Below are 17,999 nucleotides of genomic sequence, written 5' to 3' on the forward strand. Positions count from 1 at the left end.
AAAAATACATTATCTAAAAATCATAGCACGGTATTTCAACAAAAAATATTAATAGCACAATTACCAATTAATACAATTAGTTACGAACCTCCATCAATATAAAAAAAAAAAAATAACAATAGTAATAACTAACTATTATTTAATATTTTTTTTTTTCAAATTATATAAATAATGTGTTTACTGCGAATATACATTTCCAGAACATGATTGCGTTTAATGAGGAAAAATGATCAATATAATTATGTGAAACCATAAATAGATGAACTTTTTAATAAAAGTTTTGGGTAAATTTTAAACAAGCTCAAATAATTATTTTTTGGCCCAAGAATTACTTCTTCTTCTTTTTATAGATTTTTGAATTCTTGATTTTTCTGGCCCAAAAAGAAAAAAGGTCAATCCAACCAACCTCTTTGTATCCACTACCTGGTGATTAGTACTTTAGTTGTTGCCAACTTATGTTAAAGATCAAATGAGTTTTGTTGTAATTTTTCAGTCCAATGAGCTAGTTATGTATATTGATCAACTTTGTTATATATACACTATTTTATAATGCAGAATTACAAAAACGTAAGAAGTCCTTACGATAGTGAAGTGATTAGTCCCTTGACTAGTTAGGTTATGAAAAAAGATAGATACAATTTTTAAGCTTAATACAAGATCCGTCTTTTAAATATGTCAATATATTTCATTTAGATATTTGAATTAATTTTTATTTCTGACTAAATACCTTAACTTTTAATAAAGTATTTTCATTAAAGATTTTTTGTTGAAATTGTTTTTAAAAAATGTGTGTGCTTTCATTCGACTATTAAATTAATCACATAATATATATATATTAAAAATGAAATAAAAAAATATCTAAATAAATATGGTGACAAATTTAAGAAACGGATTAGAGTATTTATTATGTTGCACAATCTTTCCCTTACTTATGGCGTAATAATGGTCATACCGTAAAACGACACCGCTTTAATGCTGTCTTCAGCAAGATTTGTCGGCATCCTCATTCTAATTCAAGAAAAGCGCATTGAACTGAATAAATAAATTAATAACTGCGTCTCACATCCAAAGCACAGCGTACAACCTAAGCAAGCAACTCAAATTCAAGTTATTTCCAGATCGTATCAAAATCACCATTCTTGTTTCAATTTCTACAATACGCCATAGATTGACACAAAATCTGGTAAAAGGAAGCTGCTTCTCTTCGAACTGAAAGGTAACAAACTCAAAACCCATTTCATTTCAAGAAAGTGTTAATCTTGATTAATTTTCGAATATGGGGTTATAATTTTTGATGCGTTTGCAAGATTTGCGCAGTTCACCATTCTAATCACCCTCATAATGTATTGAGTATGGACAGCAATTTCTTGCCGTCCATTTCTTTAAGAGCTAGCCGAAGGGCAGACCGTAATCATCTTCAATCTAGAGGTAAACCAAAATATTGTCTTACTCATTTGTTGAATCTTTTTTAATTCTTCGAAATTGTTACTTAAACAGTAATACAGAGAAATTTATTCTATGTGATGATAAGGGGGGGTGTCCTGCATTCCAATGGGGCCTCTATAGCTGTTGAAACCGAATATGAAATTAGTGCAACTATCATAAAGGGTGTCTTGCATTGTGGCACTTCAAGAGTAGTAACTATTGAACCTGAACTGGAAATTAGTATAGTATAATTATGATAAAGGGTGTCTAACATTGTAGTGGTAGTGTCTGTATTACTATTGAAATTGAAGATTTTTTTTTGTGTGTGTGTGAATGTAGATGGTAAAGAAGGCCTTGCAAGTGGGAAGTCATACCAAGACTCTCCTCTGAAGATTATATGGAAAAAGGGTTTCATTCGGTTGGTTCTTGTGGGTGGAATTATTTGGGGTCTGCTCATTCTAACTGCATTGTTATTCCACGCGTGGTCTTGCCAGTCGTCTATTGCATTCTTTTCAGGTAACTGCATTACACCTTGTTTGCATTTTCCTTTGCCATATTTACGGTAGCATCCACTTTTGTTTTTGTTTCGAGTTACTTTTGAGGATGTGGTTTATCATTGACAAACCCATTTGGTAAAACCTAGCATATTTAGCACCCGGAAATCTAAATGTGCACAAAACATTACCCTCTTTCACAAGTTCTCTTAACTTTATGGTTAATGGAACCACGATGTTTAAAGCTGGAAGTAGTATGTATGATCGATCTTGTTACTGCCAATTTTTGTTTCAGAAATTAATTAGCAACCTAAGCATTTTACATCTCAAACAGCCCTTTGTAACAAAAGCAGTGTAATTTATGGAGCAATACAGAGCCTGGGACTTGTGACACCTCCACATCGTGAGTTTCCCAAATTTGTAAATTCAAATTCTTGTATTAAATGTATCGTAGAAATGTTAAGGTTACTCTTTTATCTCTTGTATTTGTGTAGGTTGTTCTATTCCTGTAGCAGATGACCCAAATAAGATTGTCATTCCACAAAAGAGATCTCCGGAAAAATTTGTGCAATCACTGTCTTACTTTATGGAGGATTTTACAGAAACCAATGGATCTCAGTCACCACCTTTATTTGGAGGACATATAACATGGCAACAGAGAGATGAGAGCTTTAAAGTAAAACCAATCATGAAGGTAAGTAAACATACCATCTTATCTAACTTAATTTTAGGCTTCGGCTGTTTCTGTACCTGTTTGTTGCATTTAGGCCCAGTATCATCTCCTTTTTTAGACTTTTGGTAAAGACCAAATTTGCTCATATAAGAAGCAGTGAACAATGATTTGAAAATAAATTCTACCTTTAGCTTTTGGTATAGTACTATAGTTCGAGTACAAATTAGGTATTGTACAATCCTCCTTATTTTTTAGATGTGTTTTCATATTGTAATCAATAAAGTATTTTGAGATAAGTGCGCTCCATTCCCCAGTGATAACATTAACAATATGGCTTGGAAAAGACTACCATACTCACAAGTGAATGTGGCTATTATTCTATTAAAAATGCAGCTTATTAGGAAAGAGGAATGAAAATATGTTACATACTCAGGGCACCCTTATTCCTAACCTCTTGAGGATTTGGTTTCCTTTTATTATTCTCAGGAGTCGAGAACAATTTGAGTTTACCGCTTCATATCTGTCCAGCTTTGATATATATTCATCTGTAGGTGCACTGTGGATTTGTACGGAATGGTGGTGCAGAAATGGCTCAGAAAGACGTCAAATTTGTCAAGAAGTGTCGATTTGTTGTTGCCTCTGGTATTTTTGATGGATATGATACACCTCACCAGCCATCAAATATAAGTGCACGTTCTCAGAAGCTCTTTTGCTTTCTTATGGTTGTCGATGAAGTATCCCTTGAGTTCATCAAGAAAAATGTTACTGTTAGAGAGGACAACGACGGGGGAGAATGGGTTGGTATCTGGCGTTTGATTCTATTGAAGCATCCTCCATATGATGAGCCCAGAAGGAATGGAAAAGTTCCCAAAATATTAACCCACAGATTATTTCCTCAAGCACAGTACAGTATCTGGATTGATGGTAAAATGGAGCTGATAGTTGACCCATTGCTGTTACTTGAAAGGTAATATACTAGTTACGATATCTCATGTTACGATCCAATTATGTTGCTCTCGCTTTTATGTTCCTCATCTATTATCTCCCCCCTTCCTTCTCCTTTTGGGTGAAATTGATTGCTTGTATTGTCAAATTATTGGATTTACTGGAAGAGTATGTGGTTAAGTAATAATGGGTAGATTCAGGACTTGCTAAGCCTTACCGTAGAACTGTTTGCCTGATACCTAAGCCACAACTCAGCTACAGTTTTTACTTGTACATCGATTTGTGTCTTGTTAATCTCCTTTGTTAAATTTTAACCAAACAAAGAAAAGCCTCCTTTATTTAGAAAGTATTGGATCTTGATTGAGCATGAGTAGTCTAACATAGACGATGGCTACTTGAAGATACTTGTGGCGTGAGAAGAATACATTTGCAATTGCTCAGCACAAGCATCACCGCAATGTGTATGAAGAGGCTGATGCGAACAAAAGGAGAAAACGATATGCTCGACCGTTGATTGATCTTCATATGAAGATATATCGCTACGAGGGAATGGAACCATGGAATCCAAAGAAAAGTACTCCAAGTGGTAAGCTAAAGGCTTTGCTGTATGTTCCAATCACTAAGAGGAGTATCAACTTCTCCAGGACATTAATTCTTTCTTGTTAGTCTTTTCTCATATATTTTCATTATAGTGAAAATTCTTTGGTAATTGCAGATATTCCAGAAGGAGCTGTTATCATACGAGAACATACTGCACTGAGTAACTTGTTTAGTTGCTTGTGGTTCAATGAAGTTCACCTCTTCACACCGAGAGATCAGTTGAGCTTTGGATATGTTGTCTATAGGTTAGGAGGGCTGTTCAAATTTTTTATGTTCCCTAATTGTGAGTATAATTCCATTTTTATTTTGCACAATCATACCCGCGAACATTCATCCAAAGTAGAGTGGGTAAAATCTTTGGATGAATTTAAGAAGGATAAAACGGGTGGTTTGAAAGAGAGTAGGGGAGGATTAGGCTTGTGGACTCCTTATCCAGGGGATCTTGATTCAGTTGTGTTACCATCTGTAAAGAGAACTTCAAAAGCTGGATGAGATGGGAGTTTCGTTTCTATTTTTCCCATTTGGTTTGTAGAGTTACCTCTCCACCAAATTCTGAATAACACTGTAATACATTGTGTTATCCTTCATCAATTTGAGGTTTTGTTTCGAAGAATCTATTGTTTGCTCATCTGAAAAACTAGTCTGCGTGGGACTGTCACCATCTGCACAGAGCATTGAGGCTATTGAAGTTCTTTGGGTGCATTTTTCACCTGACAGGTCAAATCGCGAGTGCCATTTCTGTTTCATAGTGTTCATTATCCCATAAATATATTTCACACCAAAAGAGAAACACACCGCTTATGGATTTTTTCAAACAAAGAGTTAGAGCCTGTTTGGATGGGCTTTTAAGCTGGTCAAACTGGCTTAAAAGCCAGTTTTTGACTTATTAGAGTGTTTAGCAATTATCAAAGTGACTTATTTTAAGTCAAAAATGACTTATTTTAAGCCAAAAGCTAAAAGCTAGGGAGGGGAGCTTTTTTTTTTTAACTTAAAAGCCCTTTTATGTTGACCAAGTATATTACCTTTTTGCCCTTAATTCTTTTATACAATTTCCAAATTGCCCATATTGAATTATTATTATTATTATTATTATTATTATTATTATTATGTTTATTATTATTATATAAATATTATTATTATTACTATTACTATTACTATTATTATTATTATTATTATATTATTATTATTATTATTAAATTATTATTATTATTATGTTTATTATTATTATAATAATTATTATTATAATAATAATTATTATTATTATTATGTGTATTATTATTATAATAATTATTATTACTATTACTATTACTATTATTATTATTATTATTATTATTATTATTATTACTATTACTATTATTATTATTATTTTATTATTATTATAATAATTATTATTATTATAATTATAAATATTATTATTATTATATTATTATTATTATTACTATTACTATTATTATTTTATTATTTTATTATTATTATTATTTTATTATTTTATTATTTTATTATTATTACTATTACTATTATTATTATTATTATTATTATTTTATTATTATTGCTGAAATATGAATTTATATTCCTCTTATAAGGTGGTAAAGAAATATGTGAATGATAGAAAAATATTATTACTTATGGATGTAAAACATAAATTAATTTTGTTTTAATTTTTTGTTTAAGTATAAAAACCTTACGTTAATCAACTTTTTATCATTAACAGCTTAAAGGGTATTTCAGACATTTTGATAAAAAAAAAGTGTTTACCAGCACTTATTTGCCAAACACATCAACAACTTTTTTTTCAACTGCAGCACTTTTATCCAAACACATAACTACTTATTTTAAAAATAAATTCCAGTACTTTAAAAAGTTACTTTTTAAAAGTTACTTTTTTTAAGTCAATCCAAACGGGGCTCTTAGTGACATTTTCTCTTCTTTGCTTAAATTATCCGAGCAATATCTATCTGTTATCGCTCTACCAAATATGGTGTTCCTAGCGCTTGTTTGGAGAAACGAATTTCACTTGGTATATCGTTGTAGCACGCGTTTGGGAAATAATGAAAGAAAAGATCTTGAAAAAGGCCGTTGAAAACAATTGAAGGAAAACTATAGCATTATTTATCTATCAATGTTTGGTGTACAGTCGATATATGTCCAAACAATATTTTCTTTTTTCAACTTCAATATCAAATTACTCATGATTTATACTTCAGTCAAATATGATGGATCCATGGATAAAGATGTGAGTTGTATACCTCACAAGGCAACAAAGTATAGAGAGGATGCAGATGATATTCAGTTCTATGTTTCAGCTTTGTAGGTTATGTCACAAAAAAGATGTCTGGAAGAGAATAAAATCCAATGCAGAATAGACTTGCAACAACATACACAGTGAAATAGTGGAGTCTGGAGAGGCCAGAATGTGCGCAAGCCTTCAAGTGCAGCAATTTCAGGTTTGCAGAATAGACTTAATTTGCCATTATATAGGAAAAGTACATTTCTATGTTTACCTGAAATATCTTAAACAGAAGTTGCCATTATTAAACAAGAAGCTCACAAAAGGCAGCATTATTCAAAAAGATGCCAAAGAATTAGTTCACGGTCCAACATAAAACAAAACAAAACGAAAGAGCACAATATATAACAAGGGTTTTGTAATTCCTAGAAACCCCAACTGATGTAGAATTTTAAAAGGAACCCAAACCCTGCCATATCTGCAGATAACACAACACAATAAATTACACCACGACTTAACTGGTTCTCAAAAGAATATAAATGTCTTGCAAATGCCGGAGAGCCTTGGTTCTGGGAACCCAGTAGAGAGAGCTTTTATTGTTGAGCTGAAAGGAGATTCCTAATTTAACGAGGAAAACCACATGGTATGTATCATCAAGCTCATTCCAAGGCAGCACAGGTAATTAAGTACAAATCTGTCTCCTTTCAATTAGAAGCATCACGGCTGTAATACTGATCCAGGGTCTTTGCAGGGATACGATGGAGAAGCTCACGAGGGAAGATGCGAAGGAGAGTCCAAGCTAAATCAAGCGACTGGAATATGTTGCGGGTGTCATAGGCTCCTTGGCTAACAAACTTCCTCTCAAATTTGTCAAGAAACTCTAAGTAAAGCTGATTTATTCAAGAAAGATATAATTAGTGAAAGTTGTTGATATAAGGGCCAGAACAAAGCTCAACTAATTTATCTGAAGTTACAAACCAGATCCTCAGAAGATAGTGCTTCTTCTCCAACCACAGCTTTCATTGCCTGGACATCCTTGCCAATAGCATAATTTGCATACAGCTGAAATTTTTTTTAATTACTAACATTAAGCATCATTTATTGCAAATATTTGTCAAGTCTTACTGAACATATGATGATGAAGGAGCAGTAATGAAACACATCTTTACTGAAAAATTTTCTTACCTGGTTGGACACATCAGAATGATCCCTCCTAGTCATACCCTCACCAATGGCACTCTGCAGAAGTTATAAGGGTAAATTAACATTCACATGTTTGGTGTCCTCTCAGTTTGTGAAAAGATCTAAATAGACTCGTATCTAAACAGATCCATAAGCTTACCTTCATCAACCGAGACAGGGATGGAAGCACATTGATTGGTGGGTATATCTGTTAAATTCAGACAGGAAAGACAATCATTAGATATTCTTTTCTCTTCATAAACCAAACACTGTTCAAAATGTAAAGATATTCCAAACATCCACACTCATAAGCTTTATTCATAGCTAATCTCAATTTAGAGAACCTTCCACTGCTGTGACTTGCTGGTTAGTCAATTTGAGGAATATAACTTGACACAGCAAGCAATGGGTCATTTATCCCAAAGCAAAACCTTTAGACTAAATTAGCTTTAGTTTCTTAAAAATAGTAATGCAAAATTGCATATCCTCCTAGTAATGCTAAATCATAAAATGAATAGGGTTTTTTTTATCACTTTCTCTGCTGAGACACTAAGCAGTAATCCAGCTCAGATGATCCCAGAATCAAATAAAAAAGATCTAGAGTCAAATAAAAGGAGCAAATCAAGAAAGAGAAAGTATTGAAAAGGCAAACACTTCCTATATTAGTTTGAACAATAGTTCATTTTATAAATCTCCTCTAACATTCAGAAATAATTCCCCTTCACTAGTGTGCGTAAGTAGTCAGTCCAGGAGACTTGTAACATACCTGCCGATTGTGAAGCTGTCGATCAATATATATTTGTCCTTCGGTGATGTAACCTGTAAGATCTGGGGTTGGATGTGTAATATCTGTTCGAATAATAAGAGAAATTAGAGATTCATCAATATATATATATAGAAAGCAAAGTAGTAATAACAAAAAATTGTTGCTGGCAAGGGATTTAGTGATTTACCATCATTAGGCATGGTCAGAATTGGAATTTGTGTGATGGAGCCCGTTCGTCCTTCGATACGTCCAGCTCGTTCATAGATTGTTGCCAGATCGGTATACATATAACCAGGATATCCACGTCTTCCAGGCACTTCTTCTCGGGCAGCAGATACCTGTAGGACAATTTATAGTTTTATGGTGCCAGAAGTCTAAGAAAAAGAAGTCCCCCAGAAAAGGTAACAACAGGTAAACCATTTGAATCTATTTAAAGGTCCAAAAGTGCTCCAAAAATACAGAATTATGATTGCAAGATACACTTCATGAACAATACCTCACGAAGAGCATCAGCATATGAACTCATATCAGTTAAAATTACAAGCACATGCTTTCCACATTCATATGCTAGATATTCTGCAGTTGTCAGAGCAATCCTGGGAGTAATAATACGCTCTATAGTAGGATCATTGGCCTGCAAAACCATAATATTCCAATCAAACTTGACATTCACTTTCAATAGCTGCATTTGTTTTCACAAAAGGAAATATCACTATATTTCATGTAAAAAAAATGCAAGCATTACCAGGTTTAAGAAAAGTGTCACTCTCTCCATAGATCCATTTTCCTCAAAATCACGTTTGAAAAACTGTGCTGTTTCCATGTTGACTCCCATAGCAGCAAAGACTATGGCAAAATTGTCCTCTTCGCCACCCTTTGGCATAAAGTGGAAAAAGTGAGAATTATGTCAATTTGCATACAGCAATCAAAATGTATAATGAACACAGATGCATAAAAGCGCCTATCCAGCTGTTCATTGTTAGATTAGAGAAGCAACACACGAGGAACTAACTTGTTAAACTTTCTGAAAGTGTTAACCTCTAGTTACTTTGGACAACAAATGTGACTGTTTTCAAGTTATATGTTAATGAACTCCATCAGAAGGCAAAAAGAAAAAGAAAAATGTGCACACACATTTAGGTCTTGAGACAATTGGACATAATCTGGTGACCTGGTCTCTAAATTGCAGCAAATGTAAGCCAATCAAGTCATGATAGTGGTAAAGTTTCAAACAAAAGTTAGAAACATTTAGCTAAGTGGAAGCACAATCTTCAAAGGCCATTCAACTCTCAAGCAATGTAGCAGACCTCCGTTATCAAGATACTTAAACAACTCCATTATAATAATCGGATAATAACCTACAAGCTGACCTTGATACGATTGGGGGGGAAATGACAAACTACTAACCTCGAGAAGGTTGTCAGATTTTTCCAACCTCTTCACCAGTCCAGCCTGACGACAGATTTGGGCTGCAATTTCATTATGAGGAAGACCAGCAGCAGAGAAAAGAGGAATCTTCTGCCCTCTTGCAATTGAATTCATGACGTCTACTGTGGAAATTCCTGTCTGTATCATTTCTTCAGGATATGTTCTCTCACTAGGGTTGATAGAACTTCCTAGGGTTGACAAGTTACACATATGATAAAGTTAGAGAGAAATCATAAATGAAAAAACAAAATAATGGCCTGTCCAGAGCTCAGTGCTTGCCTGAAATATCCCTGTAAGCCTCGGGTAAAATAGGAGGACCATTGTCAATTGGTTTGCCAGAGCCATTAAAGATGCGTCCAAGCATATCCAAAGACACTGGTGTCTTTAAGACCTGAAAGCATATTTGACGCTATTAGTAAATAGTACAAATACAAAATGACAGAACCACACAAAAACATATCCAGTACTATAAAAAAATTCACTTGTCTCCATCTTAGGATCCATCTAGTTTTCCACTAGTTTCTCCAATTGCAAATACAGGATTACTCTAGCAAACATTTTCATGTTTACTATTGACTGCTTTCTGTAATACTAGAGTTTGTAAAAAGATGGAAATGCAAGTGAGAAAATTAAAGGCTAAAGAAAGTTGAGAATGTGAAATTCTCAGAGTCAGAGCATGATTTATTAACCAGGATTTGCATATTTGGGTTCTATGAATGAAGTCTAGAAACAAATACTAGCTGTGGTGTACCTCCCCAGTGAACTGCACAGTTGTGTATTTGTTGTCAATTCCAGATGTTCCTTCAAAAACCTGAGAAGAAGGAAAAAATGACCGTGCTTAAGGAGATTGCGCTATCCTATAAAAAATGCTAAATATAAAGGAGCAAATTATAAATTGCAGACAATTAAATCAGCAAAAGTGATTCCAAAGAACCTGGACAACTGCTTTTTCACCATCAACTTCAAGAACTTGTCCACGCCGGGTAGTTCCATCTCCCAAACGAATGTTAACAATCTCCTGATACTTGGGTCCCTGATAAGATCATACATGAATATTCCAGTTTCATCAACACAAATAAGTACAATAAAGTATGACACTAAGGAAAAACCAGAAAAGGACATTATCAAAGCACACAACAATTACCTTCACTTTGTCTAGGATGACCAGCGGTCCAGCAACACCTGAGACAGTTCTATATTCTGCAATTGTACATAATGTTAGAAATCTGCCACAAACTTTTAACTGACAAATAATAGAGTTTATATATAACACAAAAACAATGCAATGACATCAAACTAGTTGGGTTTGGCTACGTGAAGCCTCAATATCCACTCCGCACCATAGGAACCTTTTCATTCCAATACCCAAACAGTCCTGACAAACATTAGACCTATGTAAGAGTATCAAAACGACTAAGCATTAATCTCTACTAGTTAGTGTCAATCATTTGCTGCTACCATGTATTGTCCTTCACTAAGTCAAAATAAATTTCAAAAGATTGTAAGACTTTTGTGAACCTTCATATGATTTTAGCTCTACCTTGTTCACTTTTAACCCCTTCAATCACCATAGCGTAGTTCTTCCTTAAAAGAAGAAAAAGAAATCATAGTATCGCATTCAGAAGTATATGTACAACGTAGTCAAACCATCTCAGACAATTCTCTCTTATTTTATCCTTTATGTATGCTACTAGTACCTCATGTGTGGCACTACTCTTGACAACAACATTTCTAAAAAAAATCATCTACACATTAATATTCCAATGACATTGATCCTGTGGAGATATAGGGTCTTAGAAGCCCAACTCACTCCATATAACATCAGTTATTAGAATTGCATTGAGTTCAACAAAACCAATAAATAAAGACAAAAAAAAAGAGCTGCAAAATCATCTGCTTTTACTTGATGATCCACTGGATTAATCAAGTACACTATAAATCGTCCCCTCGATGACATCCCATAAAGTTGGAACCACAAAGAGAAGCTCAAAAAAATTGCATCTGAATTTACAAAATCTTGTTGACCTCAACAGTAAGAGATATTTACCTTGTATTATATAATCATACAAGAAGAAAATTACATTTAACATCAATTTTTTAAGTGTTATTTTCTACTCAAGTTTTTTTATAGCCATAATGATCATATAATAACATCATCCTAATGCCAAATATACTTGTAGGCGAACAAACAGATGGCTTGTAGAAATTAGAAAATTTACCCATTCCAACCTCCAGGGTTCCCTCCTCCATCTCAAGATTGTTTGGTGCAGAACCCATACTTTAACCTGAATGTCACAATTAAATAACAAGTTACAAAATGAGACAAATATTTCATCCTTGATGGTCAGATCACATACATCTAGAGGTAATCAAAATGCCAAGTTAGAAATGCAGTTCAAACAGTCCAGAAAACACATCTATTTACTTCAGTCAACATCAAAAAATCAATACAGTTTATAACAAATTAACGCAAACACAAAAGTCAACAGTGAGATGGAAGAACAGTGAACCATACAAGTAAGCTCAGAATCAGCAGATTACAACCAGATGTGAGTAAAAAACAAATCGGATTTCGGTGAAATCAAATTGCAGAATGAAAGAGAGAAGATTGGAGAATGGATCTGTGAAAGAAAAGGTACCTCTTCTTCTCAATCACAAATTTAGAGAGAGAGAGAGAGAGCAAGGTGGACCGTGGAGAAACGATATTGAGATCTAATGGCAGAGATAATAATTGGGACTTTTTCTTATAGAAAATAAGGAAAATATGAGAACGTGAGATGGGTTAATACTGTGATACGGAAATCAACATCTTACATGAGTCGAGCTGTTACCGGTGAACTTATTTTGTTTATTTATTTACCCTTTTTTTAGGTTTTAATTTGTTTGTTTGATCGTAATTTTATTTGATATTAAATTTAAAATAAATAGAATATATATACAAAAAGAAATATTTATGAAAATAACTATAAAAAAAAGTAAGACAAACAAATTGAAACTGATGATGTATTTATTTTCGTTAATAAAAAAAAACCTTATATATATCAATATGGAGTTAGAATTGGAACTCCAGTATAATCCACATCCGCTATAATCTCTGCACAGCCTCTGTTGTACATGTATATATGAAAAAAAATGCTTTATAATGAAATTATTCAAACAAATTTGAATTAATGGTACTATTATTAAATTATAAATATAGAATAATTAGCAAAAAGGCATTGTTACCGTCACGGGATTCACGTAGGGGGAGTCCAAAGGGAATTTTCTCGATTAATTTTATTTAGTGTTGGTTCACATACATTGATAGAGTCTTACTTGTGTGATGTATTAAGTAAATCCAAAAAATTAGTTACAAAGTTGGACAGCTTTAAATTCTGTTTATTTCAAAAAAATTAAATTTCTCAAAATTATATGCACAACTGTTGAATTGAAAAAGAAAGTAGTAGCAGTAGATAAATGCATAAGTCCAAAAGTGTTGTTCAAATCAAATGGTGGCACGCCAATTGAGTGTATGATTGTCGCGCGGGGCCAACAATAAGCCGTGCCCTTCTCTAACACTTGCACCTAATTTGGACTGGTATGTTGTGATTTGGAAACCCTCAAAAAATCAAAACATGACCAAAAAAATAATAAATGGTGAGAAATGGCCCATTAATTATACGATTGATCTACTCAAATTAGCAATTAAATTTATATTTAAAAGTCAAAGGCAAACATATTATAATGATCGAGTATTAACTTTGTGATGCTAAGAACTTTCTTATAAGATAGTAGAATAGATAATAAAAAATACGAATAAATCAGACAAAATAATAGGAAAAACATATGTTTGCTTGCTTATTAAGTAGTAATAATCTAATAGAATTGTAATGTTTTGAAATCACATTGGTTATGGGGGATAAGTTGTTCACAATGATCCCTATGTATATGTTGACTCTATTACCATTATAGACATGTTTGATCATTAAATACTTAAGGAGCAAGGCGAATCACTATCGTTGGGCTGGATTTAGGTGTGAACTAGAAATGTGCCTAAAGAATGCTACATAAGGCGTGCCGATCTTACACTCTGACCAGAGCAAAAACTGGTTTTGGCTATACTTAATCTGTCAAGCGACATCTTCTGAATCGTCCATGTGTCAAATCCATATTTTGACCAATACAATTCCAAAAGTACTTATGAGAAAAAACTATTTTTTCCGACTTCTCAAAATAACTCATCCTACTAATAAAAAAATGTTTTTTTAATTTTATTTTTGATAAACATTTGGACAAACACCTAAACTCTTTATGAACTTGTTTGGAATGACTTTTGACCTTTTGAAATTCATTACTCCATTTATGCAATAATAATTATTCACTATTGACTTAACACACCCCTTAAGAAACAATAAATAATAAGGATAATATTACTATTTTATCATTTGACTTTATTAAATTTAATGCTTTGAGTAATGTGTTAGATGATAAATAGCACTCCATATGTCTAATAATATTTGTTCACTATTGATTTTGCACACTTTTTAAGAAATTATAAATACAAGGGTAATTATACTATATTACCATCTGAATATAATAAATACAATGTCTTAAAAAATGTAATAGAGAAATGACTATAATTAATGATAAATATAAGTTAGGAACTAAGTGTAAAATTATACATTGATTTTAAAAAGTGAACATGTATTGTTGGATATCCTAAAAGTATAGTGAACAACTATTGTTGGACGGAGGGAGTATTTAATAGGAAGGGTAAAATAGATACAACAAGTAAATTTCTCTTAATTTTCTATATTGAACAAATATTGTAGGACAACTATTGTTGGAATGTGGAAATAGCTAACTCGAAAAGTGGCTAATGGTGCACCTTATGCCCTAAGATAAAATCAGTACGTAGCATTTAAGAATTCAATCTCATTTAATTTGTTGACCTCAAAAGTACAAGTACTAGATTAGAGATCCTTCAAACTAGATGGACGAAGTCGGAATGCACACTAACTTAATGGACTAAAATAACAATTACTCCCTCCGTTTCACAAAGAATGACCTCCTTTCCTTTTTTGGTAACATTTTATTTTTAGCTTTCCATGTGGCATGATTAAGACCACAAGATTAAGAGCAATTTGTAAATTTGACATAACTTTAATTTAGAACCACAAGATTCAAAAGTTTTATTTAATTTCTTAAATTTCGTGCCAAGTCAAATCAGACCAATTTTTTTGAAACGGAGGGAGTAATACTTACACATCACCAGTTGCTTAACAAGAAACGCCACATATTACACACACTTCCGTTGCTTCAACCGTTTGGTTTCCTTATTTGTACGCTCGGTTTTTTGTCACACGTTTAGATATTCACTGTGCCTAAACAAAATATGGCCACATCTCTCTCGGTTCGGCCCAACCGTACCATCATCAGTAGTGACCCGGCCGGTTCAACCCGGCCTACTCCTATCCGCCGCCGTCCCGTCTCCGCTCATTTGCCAAAAATTCCAAACTCCGATTGTTCCCGACGGAGGCTGGCGTTTGCTTTCCACCGCCGGAAATTGGACACCGCCGTTCAAGCAGGTTCTAGAGCTGATGATTCGGCTCCTTTTGAGATGTCGGTAGAGAATGCCCTGAAGTTGCTAGGTGTCACTGAGGGTGCGAGCTTCGATGATATTCTTCGTGCCAAAAAATCAATTATCTCGTCTTGTAAAGATGATCCAGATACAATTGCGCAGGTCTGAAAGTTACTTCCGCTTATCTTTTCTTCAATTAATGTAAAATTGTTGTTTTTAAGTACTTTTTATGATAATTAGAAGCTTCCCTGCTTATCGTCTATGTTTTTGTGCACTTGGAACTCTATAGCTCTGTTTGAAAATCTTATTGCTGAGAGATATTGGTTAATGTTTTGGGTTTTAACCGGTACTGAATTGACTAGATTGGAACAATGATTAGCAGGCTGGACATTGGTGGTTGTTGTATATATACTGGAAAAGCATATGTGTTTCTGCAGCAATTGCCATCATCTATTAATTTATGTCAAGTAGTCATTAATCAATCAATCAACTATACTTCAGTCCAAAACTACTATCATGGGATATATGAAGAACCATACATCCATTCTGCACGTTCTAGCAAATTAAATGTCTAGAGGATTCATGATATACCTCCTTATTTAGAATTGGAACCAGCTATTTGAAATTAACTTTGGTGGAGTTATTTAAATAAGCATCAAGTTAAAATTGTTAGAAGGAAAAGAATAGATCTTTGAGTGCAAATTATTCTCTGCCTTTTTCCTCTTCCATATGTGTATGTGTTACTGACTATAAGAAGCGGAACCTTTCAACAACTTTCAGGTAGAGGCTGCATATGATATGCTTCTCATGCAAAGCTTATCACAGAGGAGATCTGGAAAAGTTGTGGATAGTAGTGTACGCTTTGCTGATGTTAAAGCTGCTAATGCTTCTGGGATGGGATCAATACCCAAGTGGCTGCAGACGACTGTCAAGAGCTCACCAGTCGCAGTTGAAGCACCAGCTGCTAAAGAGTTAGGTGTTCAAGCAGGAGTCTATGGAGCCTTAATGGTTTTAACATATGTTAATGGGGCCTCAACACCTTTAGGAGTATCGTATGGAGCTGATGTTCCTGGACTAATCTTAGCCACGAGCTTTGGGGCCACCTTGTATTTCATGACCAAGAAAAATGTCAAGTTGGGTAAGGAAGATAGATTGCTTTTCTTTGTTTCACTTCTAGGTTATATTTATTAAATTTGAGAGTCCAAATATAAACATTAGCATGTGATTTCGGTCATGCTAAAGTAATGACCAAGTTGTTAGTTGAAGTATATAATAGCCCCCTATACGTGCTAAGTTTGCTCATTGACATTCTATACTAACTGAATCTTAAGCATTATCTTTGGATCACTTAAGCTTTCGCAATGTCAAGTTACCCTCAAGAAAACCATAACTCGGATTGTAATCCTTATCATATGGATTTCATAGATCTAGCCAAAGCTAGTGACAACTACTAACCTTGTGAGAGAAATAGACCTTGTCTCGATGCTCATGCTAGTATCCATAAAATCTTTTTGGCGGGTAAGAAGTCTCTCTCATCAACAGTTATCAACATTATTCACAGATTTTTCCTGTGTTGCTATTTCATTTTTTTTTCTTTATTAATAGGACTGGGATTATTGTCAATAGTTGAATGTGTTTTTTCAAATTAGTGATGGATCCATGTCTTTTATCACGTTGATAATGAACATACATTTTGGTCTTCAACTCCTAATACTCCCATTGAATCAAAGTTGTTGACACTCTTTGATGAAGACTTCCTTTAATATTTCCTATAATACAAAAAAACTACGTGATGGTTTGATTTGGTGAGAGTTATTAGGGTGAGAATTAGGAATACGTATAATGCAATGTAAATATGGAAGAAGCTTGTCATGTATACACTGATTCGTCCAGTGTTATGAACTAAAGAATTGTTTCAGTACAATTATTTGAAGAAATATTAAAAAAAGGATAAAGTAGGTTCCTTAAAGTGTGTATCTCGAATTTGAAAATTAGGTAGGAAAGATCACATTATACATATCACATTAGTAGGTTCCTTAAAGTTCCTTATATATCATATGGCAATGACATGAGTAGTAGCCACATAAGAGCCAATCAATTTTGAAGTAGTTGATATGTGTGGAGGTACTGTTCTGGCTTCTGGATAATGCAAATGAGACTTTGGAAATACCAACAATGGATTTGTACTGAGTTATGATTCCGATTAGCGTTTTATTTCATCTAAACTGTATTTCTGCCAAAAAATATATTTGTAGAACTAGATATTGGCTTTCTGAGAAAAAGTGACTCAAACTTTACTTGCGAACAGGAAAAGCAAGCGTTATAACAATTGGTGGGCTCGTTGCTGGTGCGGTGTTAGGTTCAGCAGTAGAAAATTGGTTGCAAGTAGACATTGTCCCGTTACTGGGTATACACACTCCTGCTACGGTTGTGAGTGAATTTATACTTTTCTCACAATTTCTGGTCTCATTGTATCTGATATAGGGTAACTCAAAGGCTTGTATGAACTGCTACTGCAAGAAGGTCTATGGCTATTTGTTGCCTACTCAGCTTCTTATCTAGGACCAGTAATTTGTTAAATGTACAAAAGAATGTTTCTAAAACTCTGGAAGTTCTGATATTTGTTTTATAAAGCTAGTATAGATTCTCAGCTTTGCTTCTTCTATCAACGGTATTTTAATCCCAGTTTGATCTGATAT

At 33.7% G+C, this 17,999-nt stretch overlaps 3 protein-coding genes across 4 annotated transcripts; 2 read left to right on the plus strand and 1 right to left on the minus strand.

Annotated features, from left to right (window-relative positions):
* Positions 1-1,004: 1,004 nt before the first annotated feature.
* Positions 1,005-4,750, plus strand: LOC125847877 (probable hexosyltransferase MUCI70). Its single transcript, XM_049527602.1, has 8 exons — positions 1,005-1,216; positions 1,308-1,428; positions 1,765-1,941; positions 2,254-2,322; positions 2,414-2,613; positions 3,144-3,559; positions 3,939-4,123; positions 4,253-4,750. The coding sequence occupies exons 2-8, from the start codon at positions 1,353-1,355 to the stop codon at positions 4,627-4,629; spliced, it is 1,500 nt and encodes a 499-aa protein (XP_049383559.1). The 5' UTR covers positions 1,005-1,216; positions 1,308-1,352; the 3' UTR covers positions 4,630-4,750.
* Positions 4,751-6,681: 1,931 nt separating this feature from the next.
* LOC125861177 (V-type proton ATPase subunit B2) lies at positions 6,682-12,547 on the minus strand. Of its 2 annotated transcripts, none has more exons than XM_049541140.1 (15): positions 12,380-12,547; positions 11,960-12,025; positions 10,885-10,940; positions 10,675-10,773; positions 10,492-10,551; positions 10,020-10,131; positions 9,720-9,928; positions 9,058-9,186; positions 8,809-8,946; positions 8,500-8,650; positions 8,313-8,395; positions 7,707-7,754; positions 7,550-7,603; positions 7,343-7,426; positions 6,682-7,254 (listed from the first exon to the last, which is right to left on the minus strand). In XM_049541140.1, the coding sequence occupies exons 2-15, from the start codon at positions 12,015-12,017 to the stop codon at positions 7,069-7,071; spliced, it is 1,467 nt and encodes a 488-aa protein (XP_049397097.1). In that variant the 5' UTR covers positions 12,018-12,025; positions 12,380-12,547; the 3' UTR covers positions 6,682-7,068. The 2 variants fall into 2 exon arrangements, with proteins under 2 accessions (XP_049397097.1, XP_049397098.1); XM_049541141.1 differs by having other exon boundaries at positions 12,256-12,477.
* A 2,490-nt stretch (positions 12,548-15,037) lies between these two features.
* On the plus strand, positions 15,038-17,950 carry LOC125842902 (protein CHAPERONE-LIKE PROTEIN OF POR1, chloroplastic). The gene is made up of 3 exons (XM_049522184.1): positions 15,038-15,462; positions 16,081-16,438; positions 17,609-17,950. The coding sequence occupies exons 1-3, from the start codon at positions 15,115-15,117 to the stop codon at positions 17,782-17,784; spliced, it is 882 nt and encodes a 293-aa protein (XP_049378141.1). The 5' UTR covers positions 15,038-15,114; the 3' UTR covers positions 17,785-17,950.
* Positions 17,951-17,999: the final 49 nt, after the last annotated feature.

This window comes from Solanum stenotomum, chromosome 1 (assembly GCF_019186545.1).
Source record: "Solanum stenotomum isolate F172 chromosome 1, ASM1918654v1, whole genome shotgun sequence".
Lineage (NCBI taxonomy): Eukaryota > Viridiplantae > Streptophyta > Magnoliopsida > Solanales > Solanaceae > Solanum > Solanum stenotomum.

Bases quoted from the DNA above. Each gene is read 5' to 3' on its own strand.
- LOC125847877 (XM_049527602.1), top strand. From the start codon at position 1,353: ATGGACAGCAATTTCTTGCCGTCCATTTCTTTAAGAGCTAGCCGAAGG. The intron at 1,429-1,764 runs GTAAACCAAAAT...GTGTGAATGTAG, and splicing joins TAATCATCTTCAATCTAGAG to ATGGTAAAGAAGGCCTTGCA. The intron at 2,323-2,413 runs GTGAGTTTCCCA...GTATTTGTGTAG, and splicing joins ACTTGTGACACCTCCACATC to GTTGTTCTATTCCTGTAGCA.
- LOC125861177 (XM_049541140.1), bottom strand. From the start codon at position 12,017: ATGGGTTCTGCACCAAACAATCTTGAGATGGAGGAGGGAACCCTGGAG. The intron at 10,132-10,491 runs GTACACCACAGC...ATATGCTTTCAG, and splicing joins CTGTGCAGTTCACTGGGGAG to GTCTTAAAGACACCAGTGTC. The intron at 7,604-7,706 runs GTAAGCTTATGG...TAACTTCTGCAG, and splicing joins CCCTGTCTCGGTTGATGAAG to AGTGCCATTGGTGAGGGTAT.
- LOC125842902 (XM_049522184.1), top strand. From the start codon at position 15,115: ATGGCCACATCTCTCTCGGTTCGGCCCAACCGTACCATCATCAGTAGT. The intron at 15,463-16,080 runs GTCTGAAAGTTA...AACAACTTTCAG, and splicing joins ATCCAGATACAATTGCGCAG to GTAGAGGCTGCATATGATAT. The intron at 16,439-17,608 runs GTAAGGAAGATA...ACTTGCGAACAG, and splicing joins CAAGAAAAATGTCAAGTTGG to GAAAAGCAAGCGTTATAACA.